The sequence below is a fragment of the Pholcus phalangioides genome, unplaced genomic scaffold (assembly GCF_987345545.1).
Source record: "Pholcus phalangioides strain wild (caught in Gottingen) unplaced genomic scaffold, Ppha-v1.0 ptg000007l_1, whole genome shotgun sequence".
NCBI lineage: Eukaryota > Metazoa > Arthropoda > Arachnida > Araneae > Pholcidae > Pholcus > Pholcus phalangioides.
Window position 1 is genome coordinate 34,699,179 of NW_028301600.1, and position 21,819 is coordinate 34,720,997.

At 34.7% G+C, this 21,819-nt stretch overlaps 1 protein-coding gene across 2 annotated transcripts in view; it reads right to left on the bottom strand.

The window, feature by feature from the left end:
• LOC149085225 (gamma-aminobutyric acid receptor subunit alpha-6-like) overlaps positions 1-11,338 on the bottom strand; it is a 48,864-nt gene extending 37,526 nt beyond the window's left edge. Inside the window, exons 1-2 of one of the 2 annotated variants that reach the window (XM_089233102.1) lie at positions 10,871-11,338; positions 5,819-5,928 (exon numbers count right to left, since the gene is read on the bottom strand). In XM_089233102.1, the coding sequence (XP_089089228.1) occupies positions 5,819-5,928; positions 10,871-11,013 (253 nt within the window). In that variant the 5' untranslated portion in view covers positions 11,014-11,338. Of the gene's footprint in view, positions 1-5,803; positions 5,929-10,870 lie in introns of both variants that reach the window. The other variant, XM_089233101.1, reaches the window with a different exon arrangement.
• Positions 11,339-21,819: the final 10,481 nt, after the last annotated feature.

Genomic DNA, 21,819 nt, shown 5'->3' on the forward strand with positions numbered 1-21,819 from the left:
CCTGTGAAATGAGACAAAATCTTTATTAATAGGCTGTTGGCCCTCCTTTTGCATTAATTACAGCTTGTATCCGTCGTGAGATGGACAAATACAAGTCATGCACCACAGTCACGGGGATACGTAGCCACTCCTCCTGCAAAAAGGGGTCACTAATTCAGAACGTATCTTTGGAGGTGGAAACCTACTGCTCAGTTTGGCCTCCAAAATACCCCACAAAGGTTCAATTATATTAAGATCAGGGAACTGAGCGGACCACACGAGGTGTTGCAGTTCATCATCGTGTTCATCAAGCCAGTCTCCGACAATTCCAGCAGTGTAAACGGGCGAATTACATCTTGGAACACAGGTCGAGAATCAGGGAACCAATATTGCACCATTGAATGGAGATGGTCGGCCAGAATACTGACATAAACCGATGCTTTAACCCGTCCATCCAGGACAACAAGTGGGCCGATACCATAGTGAGACATGATGCCCCACAGCACCACTGATCCCTCTCCATGCTTAACAGTAGAAAGGAGACAGTCAACATCATAAGCTTGTGCTGGCATTCTCCAAACGTATAAACGTCCGTTAATCTGGAATAATGTAAACGACGATTCGTCTCACGAGATTACATTCTACCATTGTTGTTGTGTCAAATTCTTATGTTCGTGACACCATGTTTGTCGTTTCAGGGCATTGCATGGTGTCACCAATGATTTTGGAATAGTCGCTCTACCTTGTATGTTTGCTGCATGCAGTTCACGGCGGATAGTTTTTGTCGATACACCTTCCTGTAGATGCGTGTTCATCTCAGCTGTTATCTGGGATGCTGTTATCTTGTGCTTTCTGGCCACACAATCCGCTTCAAAACCCTTCTGGGTCTATCAGCCATCTTCGACTTTCGGCCACTGTTATGCTTGGTAGATGATGTCTTTCCCTGTTTGCTATAGGCTGTCATTACCATCGACACAATACTTCTCCCGACTCCAACAAAAGTGACCGTTTTCATTACCGTGACCCCGGTAAGACGGGCTCCAACAATCATGCCTCTTTCGAAATCTGTGAGGTCAGCCATAACGAAGTTTTAACGCCCCAATATACATCACATCCGAACGCTATCACTGATACGACTATGCACATTATCGCCCACTAAGTGGAACTCTTCCACACTAGAGGGCGGGCGTACACGACAGGTTCCCTCGAGTGTTGTTTTTTGCACAGGTGTTCACATTATTTTGTCCAACCCCTGTACCTGTTGCCGTTTTGTGTGGAAATCTCACACACGCACAGGTAATGCGCATATTACCTAGGTAATCTGAAGATTAACCAAGCCGATCCGTTAAAGTGCGGAAAATTGTTTCATTTCTCAAATTACCTATGTAATCTGCTGAACTCGTTAATGTGCGAATTACCTAGGTAAAGCGTGGAAAACTTATTTCGTAAATGATTCAGCACTTTAACGGATCGGCCTAGTTAATTTGCAGATTACTTAGGTAATGTGCATATTAACGGCTTCGGAGCTTTAACGGTCAAACACCCACATTAAGTATATTTTTACAGATACTCCTATCAAAACATTCATTTTCAGAAGCAATTTTCTACATCAAACAATGTATGATGCTCATTATGACACCATAGAAGTAGATTCAAGGTTTTTATGCGAAGTAATAGAATTATAGAGAAAAATGGTTAATAAATAACTGAGAATCACAAAAAATTTAGCACAGAGGTTGATGTTTACTTATGTGTTCAACACAGAACTTTCTTTGATGGCACCGTGGGATGTTTTCTTCCTTCATTCAATTTAATTTGCCAAAGGAACCTGCTGCGGTACATATTTATATATATATATATACATCCATAATTTTCGCTATTTTTTTGCTTTTTACCATCAAATTAATGACCGCTTTCTTATTTCACGTATGAAGTAACGTAACATACGAAAATAGGAATGCTTATTTTAGAAGCTGAGAACGCGCGAGAGTTTCATACATATTTGCTACTTCCTAGCAAAAGAATAAAATTTGGACGACCTACAATATTTTTTTTTCCTTGACAAAAATGTTTTCTGTGAACTGGCGATATAAAAATGACATTTTGAGACAGAAGAAGAGTGATTATGTTAGTCACCAAACCTTTTTTCCTCTCTCTAGAAAATCCATGTCAAGAAAAAATTCATGCCACGTTTATCACCTTGTTTTATCAATATATGTATTTTTTTCAGTTAGATTTCTTACTGAAAGGACATTTCAAAAAGTTCGAGACATGTTTAAATTTGAAACAATGTACAAAAAGTGTGAAACAATGTACAAAAAGTGTGAAACAATGTACAAAAAGTGTGAAACAAAATTGGAGAAATAATTTCCGAAGAAATCCTAATTCATTGTTCAGAGTTAGTTGAAATAGATCACTCTCTATTGTCATAAAAATTCAAACATGTTGGGGTCAAAACTTGTTCTGTGCTCATAGACACTTTGTTACGGTAGATCCTCGCTTTAGTTGTTAATAAATGAAATCCCCCACTGTCTTCGTACTTCCGACACAAATTTTCAAACAACCACATCGTTCTCCGATTGAACATATTGATTGAAGATATTTGAGATTCCATAGGACATTGACTGCCATCAGGCCAGAATGTTGAGGAATCAACATTCAACACCTACAGATGGGAAAGGGTTGCCACCAACTTTGTCAGATATTCATTTCATAACTTCGGATTTTCGCACACCAAAATGTTCCTGTATAGAACACAGTGTTTAAAACTCAGCCCATCGCATCGTTTAACAAGCTGTACTCGTACAAGATTCCAAAAACAGCTGTGGTAGTATTCAAACTTGAGAAAATGAGTAGAAAAGTACGTCGAAATTTATTCTCTTTCCGTTATATTTAAAATATGATCATATTTGACGATTTTGATAAGATGACTAGTTCAGTGTTTCACAAAAACTTTCGCCACAGGCCATTTTCCCTTAGATAACAATGTAGAAAAAATTCAGTCATTAGTCATTACAATTAACAATCGTTAGTTTTGTGAAAACGTAACGCAAATATGAGACCATATCAAACCATAGTAAGATGTCCATTAAAGTGAAATTATTCAATTTTTACCTATGTCAGCGTCGTTATTGACTTTTTTTTAATTTCAAGGGAAAAAATAACAGAAAAAAGTTTGAATTTGAAAAAGAAACTTCATTCCCTGTTCCTACATTTCAATTTTGTTGAAACGATTACGAACACGTTCACAGAGTGCCAAATGAATTTAATTTTCGGAGTAAATAAGTCCTAAATATCGGATGTCTGACTAAATTGGCCGCATTTTAAACGCTCATATCATCTAGTTCAAAACAGAAGTTTTTGTTACAGATTCATGAAAGGTGGCCAGACATCCTGGTTTTTAACTAATTAATGCACTGTCACGAAAAATTCTTTCGGGACATCTGTTTGTCTTGGTTTTTTCATCATGTAATCAAAGATTTAATGAAATGCAATTATTTTTAAATATTAGCCTGTTTAATTTTGGTATTTTGAGCTACTACAAATCACAGAAAAAAACATATTTCAGGAAAAAAAAAAGCTCATCATGGCATGGTGACCATTTCGTTAGAAAAATATGGGAAATTAGAATTTTATAAAGAAAAATACTGGACATCACTGAAAATGCTGGCAAAATTACCAACTGTACTAAAATTTCTGAAAAATTAACGAGGGGTGAGAAATGGCGGGATACTGGATATCGCATTGAATTGAACTGTAATTAACCAAAAAAGAAAACGTTTAGCATGGCAAATACACGAGGTGAGAATTTAACAATTATAGTCATAATTATCAAAATATTTTACAAATTATCAAAATATTTTACAAATTATCAAAATATTTTACAAATTATCAAAATATTTTACAAATTATCAAAATATTTTACAAATTATCAAAATATTTTACAAATTATCAAAATATTTTACAAATTATCAAAATATTTTACAAATTATCAAAATATTTTACAAATTATCAAAAATACCTTCATTCACGATTTCAGTAAAAATTAGTTTCGTTGAAATAAGCAGGAAAATTGTATAAAGGAACACGGAACGGCCAAATTTACGTGAAATTCACGTGAAACAGGAACAGGAATGTCATGTAAAATACGGGTCATGTGGTTACACTACTGTAAATATGCTGCAATTTAGTGGTCCTTTGAATTGTTTCAGACATTTTACTGGTTCAGAAAAGTTGGAAAACGCTGATTTATAATCTTAATTTATTTAAAATCTACAAAAATTACGTGGATTCGATGGATAGAAATGATATCTTTTTAAAAAGATTTGGCGTTCATAGGCGAAGATGGACTTGAAATGCTGGGGGGGGGGGGGCACGATGATAATGTCAATTCATATACAATATATGCACATGCATTGGATAAATCGAATCCTTCATTAAAGCTTGCGGGTATTGTCCTTCATGCCACCCCTACCCCGTATCTCCAGCCATGTTGGCGTTCCTGTCAGCTTGTTTTACGAGGAATTCAAAGCGATAGGGTTTAGGGATTCAAAGCGATAGAGGGTAGAGTGGACATAATTGAAGTTGTTTGTCGTATAAATGAAATGTTTTACCATTGCAATCTACAGAGAGGAATTGTGACTAGTGTTATCCGCAAAAATAATTTTCAAAAGTAAAAATTTTCATTCACAAAATTTCAAGGAGTAATTTTGTAAAGAGAAGAATATTTGTTTAAATGAAAAAAAAAACCAGAGAAATATATATATTAATTTATTTAAAACAAAATAACCTAAAATTTGAAGAAGTATTTTCACTCCTCAACGAAATTTGGAGGAGTGAAATTGGATTTTAATGCGTGAATCACGCATCTAGAAGCATATTTGCGAGCACAGATTGTGACCGAAGCCAAACGTGGTATAAATGTGGAAGTCGCATAAAGGAGATATTCAAGAAGGTCGTTGAAACGATATCTACTGTATTCCTATATTTCCACCTAATATTGGTGATATAAGGGGAAGTTTTAAGCTAAAGAAGAACGGAAATCTTATCGAATTTTCTATTCGACTCATTCACCAAGATATCACAAAAAGAAAGATTTGTCCAAGTAAAGAATGAAGATTTAATAAATGAAGAAATAAAAAAATGGTCGCTCAGAGCACGACGATAACCATCTTGGCCGCACAGAGCACCATACCTTCCTAAATGCATAGAAGTGTTGTAAAAGGCTATTTATATATATATATATATATAAAATATATATGGGGCGAACAAAGAATATGATTCGAGTTATTCATATAGAAGAATCAGCTTAAAGGTTTGGATATATATGGAATTGATATTGAAGCAATTCCTGCGTAGATGGAGAAATGGTAGACGTTTGTAAACTTTCGAGTGACAGATAATGACAAGTTTTCATGATAGAAAAAACTCTACTTGCTTTGTTAGTTGCACACATCAGGGCCGTAACTAGGATTTTTGCCGCCTGGTGCAAACATTATTTTACCGCCCCCACAACTTTAAAATTCGATAATTCTGTAACGGTGTTCTTTGTTCCCACCTAAAACTGCCACCCCCCCCCCTAAATTTTTCGCCCGAGACAGTTGCCCCCCTCTGCACCCTCTAGTTCCGGCCCTGATATACATCATGTGTATTATGGCATAAACTCCATACGCCATTGCACAAAGGCATAAAGAGTAAGAAAACTACTACCCTACACGCCTTTGTGAGTATATTTCTTTTTTTTTTTCTGTGAATAAAAAATAAATAATACAAATTAGAATAAAAAAACATGCTGAAAAGGAGAATATAAAATCCAAAAACCTACCAAAATCATTCTTACCTCCAAAGACTGGTCTTAATTGTCGGTTGTAATTTTTTTCTGCCAGTAAACTGTCCAGCAAAGAGGAAGTGTAGTTTAGAATGTCTTCAGACATTGGAGCAGCAGATACACTGTGGTCAAAGAGAAAATTTACGGAGTTATTTATATACTCTTTTATATATATAATCATTATATAAACTCCTTACTATACTTAAAATTTGTTACGAATTCAAATGCTTTCTGCACACTATCGATACATTAATCATTAATTTTATTTCTTCTATCATTTAGTTACTTTCAAATTAGAGGAATTTATTTTCTAATCTTTTTACGCGTTTTACCATATTCATTTTTTATTTAGGTGTGACTAAAGTGTTTTGAGTAGCATTAAAAGCGATCTGAGATTTATACGGTTCATCTTGTTGCTTATCTAAATGTATTGGATAGAGTTATCAGTTTATTACAGTGGTTTATATCTTATCCTCTGATGCCTTCTCTCAGGACACTGAGTGAGTAATGGGACAATGATGAAGTTATACTTAAGGCCCGAAAATACGTAAGGTAAGATGAGCGAAAAAGAAATCAAGAGGTATGGGAGGCTCTACAAGCAGATAATGTGAAAGAGAGCTCAATGCCGTCAAACTGGCGATACGCCATAATTGTTCTTTTGTTTCAAAAGATTGTTAAGGATACTAGGTCTTAGCTCACTGAAATATTCTTTTAATTTGCACGTGTCTTCTATTGTATTAGCCCATAGACGAGAAGATATTGCATGCCATCCATCAGCTTTATGTAGATGTAAAAAAATTATAGTAGCTTTTCTTGACTGTTAAGATAGGCATATTCGTTACAAAAAAATGAAGGCATTCATTTTTTAAAACTTTGTCCAACTGCAAAGTATTTGAACCCATTTTGTATTGATATTAGTTTATATGCATCTAGCTTTTAGTCTATCTTGGGGACCTGCCAAAGATCCCAGCCTAGGGGCTCTGCTCCAAGATACGAGGGCCGTGTTACATGAAGGGTCAAAAAGAAAAAAATTAAGCATCAATCTAAGCTTTCGGATTATTTTAAATAATATATAGGCCTATAACTAAAACTTGAATTGAACAAAAAAAGTTGACGTATTTTAGTGTATTTGAATATAGTGTAATTGAACATTAATATTGTGTAACCTGACAAAAAAATGTAATTAATATGTAGTAAAATTTAGTATTTTAGTTTTTGCCAATCGAAATTTTCGCCATTTTTGCCGTGTTTTTCCTTTCGCAAAAACTCTTTATCTCGAATTTTTTTTCGGTCCCGTCAGTTTCGAGATTGTATTTGACAACTATATTGCTTATGGGCACCTTTTTTCAACCACCTCGTTTGGCATTTTGAAAGTTGTGACCTTTGCATTTGTATTTAGAATATGCTTACATTCTAAGTCTGCAATACTTTAAGCAATAAGATCTTAGAACCCGGTGTCTTACAGAGTTTAGCGCAGTGTGAATTACAAATTCGGAACTAAAAAGTACGGTGTTTGATACGAACATACGTAAATCAGAGCGTATGGTTGACACTGAATGGGGTTCAAATTTAGGAGTAGTGTGTATTCCCTTTACATTTGTACTTGTATTCCCTCTTTTTTCCTAAAACTTTAACCATTTTTTTTAATAAGAACCTACTTTTTTCAGATTTTAAATGTACCAAAGCTTATTTAAGGCATAGAAACAGAGCCGTCTTAACGCGTGGGCATAATCGGGCTCGGCCCAGGAGATCTTGGTTTGTGAGGATTCCCATGATGAGCTTTCATTGCAGCTTACATCAATTTCCATTGCATTGCTTTGCCCTGGAGCTTATGCTTTAAGATTAAGATGTCCCTTATAAAATATTTAAATTAAAAAATTAAAAAAATTCCTATATATATATATATATATCAAGTACACACTATTTTAAATCAACAAAAATCCAAGAAATGGATGATATGAATGTTCACGGCTATTCTTCTCAGATGCAAATTGTTTTGTATCACTGTTTTTGGTGCCAATATTTTTCAATCATTTTTCCACTTTGCATACTGTGATCACCTAAATTCAATTGAACCAGTGAATGTTTGCGTACATTTTTTAAAATATTTTACCACATGTTCATGCATCTTTGTCCATATTCTGATATGTTATGGGTGTACATTTTTTCTATTATTAATTCTGAATTGCTGTAATAATGAATTTTTTTAGTAAGTGAATTTCCGCTCGTTTTTCATATTTTTTGATTGGTTATTTTCACTACGTCTATAATAGAGACTCATATTTCACGTGATAGTTTGAGAATTTCGATCATATATAGCATATTCTACTGAATAAGAGTACTTTTTTTGAAATCTAAATTACTTTGAATTATCGGAATTTTACTATGTTAGTAATTGTTAAGATTGGTACTTATCGTTTCCGGTACAACCTTTGCTGAAAAGTGATCAAGATCACCACAGTTTTTTTTCCGTTTGAAAGGAGTATATTTGGGAAGAAGGGGGTGAAAAAAATGTGTCAGATAAGAGTCAAAGACATTATAGACTGACATATTCTTGTGTAAATCACAGCCTAATGTCAGATAAAGGCATTTCACTAGTATGTGAGGGTAAATGTATTATCTAACAATGTTGCGTCGTAAACGTCAACTGAATGTTGTCACGTATAACTCGACCGAGTAAAGTTACAATCGTAAACTTGAAATACAGCTCTGAAGATTGTTTTGGATATAAAACCAAAGCGATGGTTTTCATCTGTCGCTTCTAACCGCAGTTACAAGTTTGTACACTTTTAGCTGTCAAGCTGGGGTCGACCACACAAGAGACAAGATTTTTTCTGGCAAGGATTCCTCTTTTTCTTTTCACGATATATCCTAACTTTTTATGTGGTTTCTTACAAACAGCGTAAGGTGGTGATGGCAGAACTTGAACTGCTGTTGATGGCTATACTTGAACCGTTGTTGATGGCAGGCATTACTTGAACCTATCTTAATGGTCTTACTTTAACACTACTAGAAAACGGTTGTGGCGACAATGTTTGTTTTTCAATCTCTTGAGATAGGGCTTAACAAAATAGGAGTCAGAAATTGAACTATTTTCTCTTTTTTTTTTTTATCATCGAGTCCTAATATTAAACGGGTTAGTTTAGTATTAGAATATTAGGTTTCTTATGGATTCTTTTCTTGCGATACTTAAATATATACTTCAAAATTAATAATTAAGTTTTTAATTAGATAATTTCCATCGTGTGTGTGTGCATTTTTATAGCGAAATTGACATCGTAGATACTTACGGTAATTATCAAATGATACTTTTTGCAGTTCCAGGGGCAATCCAGTTTGCTAAAATTAGATCAGCTTGACAAAAGACTACTAGTTAGCTTAACAAAGGTTAACTTGACAGAAGACCAAAAGCGATTTTGAACAAACAAAACCACACGAAATCACCGGTGCTTGGATCACAATTCTGCGTTTGATACTTTGTTACAATGGCGAAAAACCACTTTATCATTCATCTCAGAGATTTTATTCAATGTACTTTTATGACTTGTTTCACACACAAAGCGATCATTAAACTATAAAAACAAGTTCAAATAAGGCATAATCTTCTAGTGTAATATGTTAAAGAATATGCATGTTACAACAATTTCGTGATATACTTTCCAAATAGGTCATATTTAAAATGTATGGTCATTCAACCTAGTACAGTAAGTTCAATTAAACTTGACCAGCCAAACAACTATTTCCAAAATTAAAAATTTCACTTTATTTGTAATATAAACATAGTACTACACGGTCATTTTCTGCTCACGAAGGCTAATTAGACCGGGACCTACAATTTATTGCCTATTCCGAACATGGCAGCCTTTTTTATACTCAGCGAGAAGTTGTTGCGTTAACCCCTCGGTGTGGGACTCCCTGCGGTAGCAATCTTTTTCTGTGGTTATGTCGCCGTTTCTGTTGTACTCCTGTGTCATGAAAGTTTCTGACAAGGACGAACCACGGGTATCGAACTCACTAGACCTCTAAACATCCTTTGGTACTTTAGGCGAGTATCTTATCGACCTGCGCTAGCGCGCTCAACCGTAGTTCGTATATACGTACTTAGGATATGATTAGAAAGTAATTCAGTGAAAACATACAAATAATTTCCGATCATTGCAATACGTATGAAGGAATGTCATTTCTAAACACAATTGTACCTTGTGAATTCGAGTTTGATTCGTTCTTGAAAGTTTTCTCCTCATGTAAAACTTATATATTTCTTCCATTTAAACCAGTGGTAATCGATATTTTTGAGTCGTTTCACATTTCTACAATATTAGTAATTGTATAAAAATCAGTGTTATATATAAATCAATCAGCACGATGCATTCAATGCAGAGTGAAAATAGTTTTGCTCTCCCAAGACAAATGCAGAAAATAATACTCTCTGACAATCGCTATCTGCTTGAACTTGCTTAAAGTGGCCAAGCTATTGTGTATTAAATGAGCCTTTCCATTGAGTTTCAAGTTGTACATTTGCTTGCAAATTGAAGGATTTTTTACTATTATTTTTGCTCGTTTCTTGAACTACTCGGAAAGAGACCCGTAATTCGAGATACCACTCTATGAATAGAGTATATACCTCAAGTAACACTATTACTCGTACCAATATGAAATATTTTGTGAATGTCAGGTAAATAATGCAGCATTTATTTTGAGTATTTTGAAATTCACCTTAAAAGTATGGGCTTTTCATCGTTCGTTGATTATTTAAGATTGTCACGCATTGAATTGATGAGTTAGAAGACACTGGTTAATTTTCAACTTACTGACTTGAACAGAAACTTGATTTAAATTTTTCACAGAAGTTTGGGGAAACTCTCTCTGGTAAAAGATGATTTTTAATATTCTTTGAATATTTTAATTGGAGGATTTTGATCTTTTGAATTTTCTGCGGCACATACACAAGCTAGCATTAGGTAGGCTAAGGTTACACTGTAAAATTGAATGATAAAAAAAAATTATTTAGAGACGTCAATGGGTTGATAAATCACGCTGTGAATAAACACAAAATATGCATACCTTTGAGCTCTTAGCAAACAATCCAGGACCACAATAGAGATGCAATGTTTATAAATCAGATTTAGTATCACCGTGAGGGCTTGTATGATAGTCCACTGACAGATAGGAGAAATGCAATATTTATACTGACGGGTAGTCCACATTTCATTGCTAATGTGCCTTTTGAATATACATTAAATTGTACGAAAATCAGTTCAAAAAATAAAAGCACAGCAGCTGAATAATAGCAACCGAATGATTAACGCATGACATTTGCACTGATTCCTCCGAAGTATTCATATTATTAATCAACTAAATCCAATGATCTCCCTTCCTTAGCTCCAGCAACGCCTTCCAAGTCCTCCTGAGCGACATCGCAGATAAATCAAGTTACCGCATATCTACTGTGGGACTGGATAGTAGCGTGTGCGTATGCTTTGAGGCATTTCTTCTCATTTCCCCCCCTGACGATTTGCCAAAACCATTTCTACAAACACTGTGTGGTTTGAATGCTGCCAAGTAGCGCCAAACTTTACAAGAAGATCTCAAGTTTGTGAACCAACTTCTTTTAAACAAGGTGAACTGGAAGAAACTTCCACTGCATCTGTTCAGAGGAATTTTTCAAACGTGGGGTAGACGTGGAGGGGACTAATGCGCTATCATCATAGTCTGGAACTGGAGGTCTGCCACCGAGATTTCTGTTTACTCTTGTAGCTTGTGAGAGTACGCTTGTAAGCGATTATTAACCTCTTAATTAGGATCGTTCCAATTGCGACACTAAATTGTTGCGGTGTTGTAACACTGGCATAACTACTCTTCAAACAATGAGCCTGCTTTTTTCTACTTCTGATCCTGGACTTGTCAAACTAGACCTTCAGTATTCAAATATGACATCGTATAGTAGGAATGTTTTGATAGAATTCGATTGCTAGTAATTTTCACGTACGTTGGAAAGATCGTGATGATTTAATGGATTGAACAATAGAGTTCTCATTTTATATTCCGTGTCATTGAATTAGACTCAAAACTCTCAGATTCCGTTGAGATTCTGTTTCATATTTGTTTGCATTGAACATCGGTCTGTACACTTTATTTCGAAAAATTTAAATAGTATAGACGTAGACCAGAAATATTTTATATCATGGTATACCCAGTTTGTAGTGAACCGAAATAATTTAAACGAGATCCCCAATCTATAAAATGAATCACTCTCAATTTGTGATTGTTGTGGGCATACAAATTTTCAGATCAAGGCTATATTTCTCTCTTTTACATCTCAGTTAAAAAAATTTTATATGTTGGAAACAAGTGATTTGACAAAAATGGTTACTCATTCTTTTACCAAATATATTTCTATATGACGGAAGAAAAAACAAAATCTTGAAAAATAGGGAAAAAATTTGATTATTTCAAAGAAGTAAATTAACCTAACACATACTCATGTAATTGCTTGAATAACAAAGAGTAATACATCTAAGTATATTTCACGTATTTATGTTTTTCCTGATGTATTTTGCATGCATTTAAAATGAGTGGATGTCATCTGGAAGAAATCATTAAAAAAAAAATGTTCGGTAGCATGGACGAAAAATCTAGTCCAAGGCACTTTGCTTTTTCTATTCCACAAAAGTAATTTTGTCTTTTTGGATGTAACAAAAGCTTTATATCATGTCTTTATCCACGTTCTGCTTATCATTTGAGTCCCATCTCGTGCAATTCAAAATAACAGCTGTTTAACTGGCCGATTATAGTGGAAGATGTTCTTTTTTGCAATGAGCCTATGAGTTAGTTCTATTTTAAAACCTAAGTCAGCTCAGGAAGCTACCGACTTAGTTTTTCTTTTCAGTAACAATTTTTAATGTTCAGTGCCATCGAATCTCATGTGTTCGAGACTCACCCTCACATACATCCCACGTGAGAAAGTGTATACAAGACAGCAATGTGGAAATATGCCAGGCTATTCGTTAGCTTAAATTTAGATTTTCACTCTCCTGAGAATCATTAGCCTTAAAATTCGGGTTATTATTTTATTGCTTTTTGTAAATTTTAGTTCGTTCCATATAGTTTCATTTAATAAACATAACTCTTTTTCCTGTGCAGATTTTTCAACGGTATTCATCAGTCAGCATAACATGATGTAATAATAAGAAAACGAACTTTTATTTAACACTTATCGTCTTGTTTTCATGAACATTGCGATCCATAGGTTTCCGGATTCTTATTGTATGGAAAAGTTCATTGAAACGAGAATCGTCCAAATAATAAGAAAACCTGCATTTCAGAGCCAAAGGAATGGAGTTAAAATTTTTGCGTTATTTAGTTGGTATTCTATATTAAATTGTTTAATTTTATGTGTTTTACGAATGTCATGAAGCACTGAGCCCAAATATCAGTACTAAACTATAGTAACTTCCATTTAGCTTCATAGCTTCACGTTATTCTGGCTCCTCAGGTACAAAAATTAAGTACTTGCATGCTGTTTATTACACAAGAACGAATGTCAATAAATCAAACAACATTGTGATGTGTTTTAACACATTTTACAGAATAAAAGAGAGCTTTTCGGGCTAAAAAGTCGTCGTTGGTCTTTTCTCAACGCATCAGTAGTAGACCAGTATTTAGTAAAATTGAATCAATTTGAATCTTTCAAAAAAATATAACATATATTGTGACCGATGTGTTCGCAGATTGCCAACAGGCTTTCCTTTCAGTTGAAATTGGTGGCACCATCTTTCATCTCTTTCCGCTGCAAGCCACACAAGCTCTTCACCGTCATTTTTGTTACGCATCGAATGCTGCAAATTGAGAAAGAACCCTTCAACTTTTGGTGTTCAGTCCATGGGCGGAGATTCGCGGGGGGCATGGGGCATGGGGAGGGGAATGCCCCCCCCCCCCAGGATAATAATTTTACAATTTCCAACGATTTTTACGATTCCAACAAACCTTTACGATTTCCGGATGTTAAAAAAAATTGCGGGGGATAATTTATTTTTAAAATGCACAAATTTATCATTTCAACTTAAATATGTGAATTAAGAATAAAAATGGTTGTGGTTCATAAAAGGAAAGAGAGTTACTACTATACTGTATACATAGTATATACTTCAAATGGGGACGAGCATTTCTGTGCCTCTCTCGTTTTTCTTTTTGTTTACTCAACGAGCGTGAAGTGGATGTTGGGCATCGGTTATATTGATGATTGTATATATGGTAGTCTGTAAACCGTTTTGAAAATAATAAAATTCGTTGGAGTATTTACGATTGTCTCTGCAATTGGGCTCCTTAGTTTCAGTTTCGTAAGCAGGTGCAAGCCCGGAGACAGCTTGATCGTAGTAGCTGACAACAGACATTTCTGGTTACTAGTTGAATTTTGCAGTGAATGTATACAATAACCATTCCTTGTGTATGGAAGGTGGTTTATTTTTTTAAGGGAACTTATCACCCTACTATAATCATTCGTGTCTCTCGCTTTCTATATTTTTCATTTCTCTTTTATTATTAAGGCAGCCGTTAGAGGGCAGTTAACGTTTTTGTTTTCAGTTGCAATTATAAATTTATTTCATTTCGTTTCAGTCCATCTTCTCTGTTCTAAATTTATTTCGTTGCATTTGTTTGAGCCTTTTCAGTGAAATATCTTTTTGAATGACGAATTAAGTTCTTGGATAACAGTCATGAGTAAAAGATCAAGAGATATACGGTTTTTTTTTTTCGGATTCGAAGAGCACCGATGCACTCTCAACTTATAAGTTGCTCGTACCAAGTTCAAAACGTGAGAATGATAAACAATTAGTTGCTCATGGTGAGATATCAGGACCATTATCGTCAAGTGTGGGAAAACATAAAAAAATGTGATGTACTGGATCTAGGTGATTTGCACAGTATTCCATGTCGTCCAGTATTATCTAGTTATTCTCTGTCCAATGTTTCGGGTGCCAATAGAAGTTTTACAGCTTCGTATTACGAGAAATACGACTGGTTGGAATACAGCGTTAAAGAAGACGCAGTGTTTTGCTTCGCGTGTAGAAATTTTCCCTCCAGAAACTAAGAGGATTTATTTACAACGCGAAACATGAACAATTGGAAGAAAACTAGCGAAAAACTGCATAAAAATGCGGTAAGTGCAGTACACTTGTTTTCAATCTCTAAACACACCGATTCCGTTGCAACTAAAATATCAGATTCCCATAAAGTACTTGTAAGGGAAAACAGAGCGTACTTCAGGAAGGTTTTAGACATTTTATTGTACTTTGCAAAGCAAGGTTTGGTTCTTCTTCGTGGCCGCTATGAATCTGATGAATCAAATAACAAAGGTAATTTTTTAGAATTTTGTGAACTTTTTTGTAAATATGACCAAACATTTAAAGAAAAGTATGGGCATTACCATAATTTGACGAGCCCTCACGTACAAAATGAACTATTAGAAATTGTGAGAAGTGAAGTGCTGAGAAAAATAGTAAATGAAGTAAATGAAGCTGGGTATTTTTCTCTGATGGTCGACGAGGCAAAATGTCATAGAGTGCAGCAATTGTCAATTTTCATTCGCTATCTCAAGAACAAGGATATAAAAGAAAGAATACTTGGCATTATAGATGTTTGTATTTCACGAAATGCAGATGCCCTTCCTATAATTATTGAAGGATTTCTTGATGAAGTCGGTATCCGTGCATTAATGATTGGGTAATCATACGATGGCGCTAGTGTGATGGCACGGGTAAAAAATGGTTTACAAAAAATCATAAGGGATAGCAACGCGTTTGCTGTATATGTACATTGCTTGGCACATAAGGTAAATTTGGTTCTTGTTGCTGCATGTAAAGAAAATGATTTTTGTTGCAATTTCTTCAACATTATGCAGTCATATCCTGACATGCATGCTGAATTCCAAAATATTCAAAAAGAACTAAACATAACATTACCTGGCCCTTCTGATATCAATAAGATCAGTGACACTCTTGATAACGAAGAGCCTAGATAGCTACATAGTGATGGCATCTGTTGGACAGAAAACGAGGATAGAAGGGAGAAGTTCAGAAAACGAAGTTTTTGGAACAGGAAATGTTGAAACTGAGTTGAAACAAAAGTATAAGCGCGATTTCTATTACCCTGTTTTAGACATTTTGTTGCAAGAAATGAAAAGAAGATTCTCTGGAGAAGCATTGGAAATCGCAAAATCTAGCGAGAAGTTTCTCCGCCTTAACGTAAAGGAATCAAAATTTTTCATGAACATGCATGCTGAAGCAGAAATGACAGTTCTAAAAAATGTCAGCGCCGAATCCCACCAGACATGCCTCTCAACAATATTGTTGAAGAAATGAAGCAAAACGTTATGAACACAAACATATTTCCCAATGTGAAGACTCTCTTAAAAATATGTCTGACATTGCCATCAACCAGCGCTAGTTGCGAGAGATCATTTTCAGCCATAAGGAGAATTAGTAGTTGGCTGAGGTGTTCGATGAACCAAGAGCGCTTTTCGGACCTCATGGTTTTGTTTTTGGTGTCACTCTTAATCAACAATTTAGACCTAGATGTTCTGATTGACATATACATTTCAAAATGCGAAAAAGAACGATTGCACTGCGTTGAAACTTTGCGCATGACATTTGCACTGATTCCACCGAAGTATTCATATTATTAATCAACTAAATCCAATGATCTCTCTTTCTCAGCAACGCCTTCCAAGTCCTCCTGAGCGACATCGCAGATAAATCAAGTTACCGCATATCTACTGTGGGACTTGCACACAGTTGTTGTGGAGGTGGATTTCTTTAGTGAGCTATACAGTAATTCGCAGTAAGTCCCTATTGCCTCTATAAAATGAAATCTATTTTGATTGTAATTTATTTAAAAAAAATTTTCAATTATATTATGCAATATTTTTCTATGAAGAAGTAATAGTACAGTAATAATTCAGTACTGTACAATCTCGCAATGGTATCAATCTTCCTCGTTCAACCAGATTTTCTCGACCCGGCTAATCCTTGGTTTCGGATAGGCCAGATCAGGGATGTTCTTTTTTTATTGGTGTATTCTTTTGCGCTCTGTAATTGATTAAACCTTTCACTGTGTCCTTTTGAAATGTACCATGTTCACCGAATAGCTAACCACAGGTGACAGTGATAGGGTTAAACAACATTTTTAATGACTTTATTTACAATTCTAAACAATTCGTTTTTAAAAATTACTTTTCGTTTTCTATCCGAGGAAGTTTATGGCTCTTGCAGTTTGTGTACATCAATCTAAGCCATTTAACCAGTTTGCTAGGTTTGAACTTTTTTTCCTTACCGCATGTTTGTATTTATGTACGTTATACTATTTGTACATAGTATATTGTATGTATTTATATTACATATATAAATGTGATAAATCGGAGGTTCTCTATAATCATCGGTTATTATGCATAATCACTAATCGTCTAGGTAAGTTTAATAAATTTTCCTATATTATCTCTTTTTTATTGGTGATTATGCGTAATTTGCGAATGCAGTTGTCAAGTATGATAAATATGAAAAAAAATCATGTTATAGCTTAAATTAAACCACTGATCAGCATCTGACGTAACATGATGGTTCTACTACGGATATTTGGCCATAAAAACATAAAACTAATTTTAAATTCATTTTTATAAGTATTAAAACGTATAAATTATTAGACTGAAGTGCCAGCAAAATGTCCGGAAAATTCGGATAATTCGTTGAAAATTTATCATATTTAGCAACACGAGCTGGAGATTATACATAATCACCGGAAATTGTGATGAATTTGCAAAATTTGATCTCCTTACCAAAATGGTTTCATATCATGGGCGGAGATACATGGGGGGGGGGGCTTGGGAAGGACAGGCCCCCCCCCCCCACCAGCGTGAAAAGTGGAGTGGGCAGACCTAATGTATATGTGTATATATGAATTGACATCATCATCATCGTGCCCCCCATCCCAGACTTCCAAGTCTATCTCCGCCTATGTTTCATATTCATAAAGAACACGATAATTATGCATAATCACCATGTTGATCACATTCACCGTGACCTATTTACACGTAAGCGTGTGCTACACGCACTCACATACATGCATAACTATCATCATCACCATCATCATCGTGCCCCCCCCCCAGCCCTTCCAGTCCATCTCCGTCTATGGTTCAGTCAGCATGTGTAGTATCCATTAGCAACACAGTCTTCAATATTGCAGACCAGTTTCGTAACAGGTTTAATATTGTGTGCAGTACCAACAGAAATACCGAACTCACTTGCCAAGTGACGGATGCTTTATCGGTTTGCTTCGGTTGCATTGCCAATGTTCACAGTCTGACTGCCGGTCACCAGAATTCGTGCTGTCCGGGACGTGATAAATCCGTTATAGCCAAACATTCCAATTAGTATCGTCATCTTTGCGAAGCACTTTTTTCTCCATACACAGTGACCATTCGCAATTGAATCTCTACTGGCTTACATTCCTCAACCGTTAAAAACTATATTATAGTCTATAAAACTATACTCTATAGTCCTGCTTAAATGTAACATTCTTCCCAGTCATCATCAACTGCTACTAGTCTACAAATAAAACCAGCAAAAAAATTCAGACACAGCGCAAGCAACACTTATATGCAGCTTTTTTTTGCACTTGCATATTTTACGGTCAACTGAACGATCGACAGGTTCACTAGGTACCATATAATAATATATGAGATTTTATATTATTTATTAATCTCATGATTCTATCTTATTGATAGGAATCAATAAGGCAATAGCCCGTAAAAAAAACCTTAAACGTGGTTTTGAAAGCGTTGGTTAGTTTTATCAATAACGCGATCCCAGAATAAGACAAATAATTTTATTTATTTGAGAGTTCTTTCTTGGCTTCATCTTCTCTTTTTTTAACCTTTTTTTATCCCCGTCCCCAATGGCTATTATAAATATGATTCATGTCGATGGCACTATGTCTACTTTCCATTAACTAGGCTATTGGTAGACCCTTTTATTAATGAACGAAATACGTCTCCACAAGCATCGAGACACAGAACACGGTCACAAATAAATTTGTTCATTGCGACACTTCTCCCATTCTAGTCTACTGTATCAATCGATAACATACATAGAATTCATAATGGATCTGGAAACGTTTACTCGCATAAAATTCGTTATACACTATGAAGTTCAGGAATACCTGAACAGTTTGTGCCATACACACCATTCAGGTATATCTAAATTGTATGTGTGCATGATAATTTCTTCGAGCTCATTTAATTTCAAATAACTCTCTTTCGTTTTAATACACACAAAGTGATCTCTCTCTCTCTCTCTTGATCTAATCTCCCAGACAATTTTCCTTCATTTTGGTGATAGGTTTTCAACCGGTGTTCTGCGGAACCCTGGGTTTTCGTGAGAGCATTTTTTTACTCCGCTTAATCAAACGTCGCGATACACTAAAAAATCCCAGTACTTGAAGAATTTGTGGAGGAAAAAACCTCGTATTGGTGGGAGGTCGTCAGAATGGAGGGGTTGTAATTAGGCACGTTTTAGTAACAAAATTGTGCGCTTATTTCTATCATCGCGTTTCTCCTCAAAATTGCAAGTTTAATGAACTTTATTTAGTAATTCTAATCTATATAATCACCTGATTAACCATACCAAGTGTTCAATCTTACCAAGCACTGTGAATAAAGTCATTGATATTTTCCACAAAAGGTCGAACATCGTGTACCCTGAAACAAAAAAGATCGTGTATCTTGGAACAGTATAAAAAAACATGAAATTTTCCTACTTCACCTTTGGAATATTCAAATTACACCAACTTTAATGCTTCTTTTCTTGAGTTTAAATACAATTTATATTTTATAAATTTTAGTTCTATATACTTCTCTCCTACAAAAACTTCAGCTTCCCACATTTCTCTTCTTCCATCTACCTTTGGTTATTTCCTGGTCAAATTTGTTGGGGAAAAAAACAAAGTTTTTACAGTGTGGGATTGGTCTAACACAAACTTTTACCAAGTGAGTTTCCTTAGGAGGAGAGGTGAGAAAATATTTTATTGTTCATCAGTGCTAGATATAGTAAATGTTGACATCACGGATATTGTTTCTCTAATGAAATCACCCTGCATCAAAGGCATGACAGAGCTAAAGATTTAAAACATTTATTCCCCTTTCTTCAAGTGTAATGCAGAATAATTATGCATTTCATCTATATATATGCGTTCCTAATTCCATTATTGTTACTTCTCTGCATATATAAATGATCATATTTGAGTCATTATTTGATATATTTTATTTAAATATATGATTTACCTGTATTTCAAAAAATACTCATATTATTTTCCCAGTAATATTTGTATTTTGGGTCTCTGTAATTTTACCTTGTTTCAAGGTACAACATTACATGTTTCATGGTGCAAGATCCAACGTTGTACCTTCGAACATTTTAGCCCGCTCTTAGGCCGTTATTACACTATAAAAGTTTGATTAAAGATCTTTTACAAAACATGAAAAAAACAGTAAGACTATTGATTATATTCGCTCGATACGCTTACTGGTTGTATTTTCAAGTTTTATAAAAAAACTTTTATCAAACTTTTATAGTTTAATACCGGCCTTAAATCCATATCTGATGGTTATAGTAGAGCAGAAAGGTAATTTAAATATCACCCGATGTCTCATACAGTATACAGATACTAGAAACGAATTTAGTGAAATTTTACTGTAAAAACTGACTCGGAAAAAAAAGTTTGAAAAATAATGTTCCAAGGTATAAAAATCTCTCACCCCCCCCCCCACATTAAAACCTTCTGCTCATTGCACAGATAAGGTCAGCATTACACTATAATAGCTTTAAATAAGTTCTTGTATAAAAATAGAAAAATATAACCAATATATATGCCTATCGGTTACATTCGAGTGATTGTAACCAATAGACTTATTGGTTGTTTTTTTTTCAAGTTTTGTGAAAGATATTTTATCAAACTTTTATAGTGCAATCGCGGCCTAACTATCAAGAAGCATACAGTATCAAAGGCCGGGACTACACTAAAAGTTTCATAAAAACTCTTTTTTTGTAAAACTTGAAAAATACAACCAATAAAGTGATCGATTGTATTTGCTAGAATGTTACCGATGCTTTTATTGGTTGCATTTTTCAACTTTTATGAAAGACCTTTTATCAAACTTTTATAGTGTAATCCCGGCCAAAAATATTCGAATATATTGGGGGGGGGGGGTTTAAGTCAGAGTGGTGCAAATCGAATAATCTTTATTTTGAGAAAAATATTTTATTAGAATTGTCGTTATATAAGTTACCAATCTTATAAATTTTGTGATTTCACAAAACTATTGAAGAGGAGACTTGGTTAATTTTTTCTTTCAACAGTTTCTGGATTTCGGTCAGAATTGTTGAAAATGTGACTTATCACTGACTTTAACCCCTCATATATTGCTATTCAGAAAAAATGAAATTCGCAATACAGTGTCTTGAGCAGTTATAAAAAAACATTTACTAAAGTTATCATGTACGTCGCACCATCTTGTCAACCACAGGAGCAAAAAAAAACAAAAAAAACTTTAAAACCATATAACGTTTGGTAGATTCCTTTTTTTTTAATTTTATATACTGTACTTATACACATAATTTTTTAAATAGACAGAGAATCTCATAAATGTGTATGCATGTTAAAAGATGAATATCAATGATGCGTGCAAAAGTTCATTGTATTAGTAACCTTACTTTTTTTTTTAAAAATTGGCTACCATTAAATATCGGTGAACGATTTTCTCACTTCTCTGTAAAATTCCATGAGCTTTTTTCCTAAAAGAATCATACGTAAGTAAACAAAACAACAGCAACACCTTGATGTTATGCTCATTTCAAAGCTATCTATGATATAGTCGCGTGCAATGCTGGATTTTCTCTGAAAGTTTGCTTCGACTTCGGAGCTTGTAGCTAAGAAACTTAATCACTGCTGTCGTATTCGCCATTTAT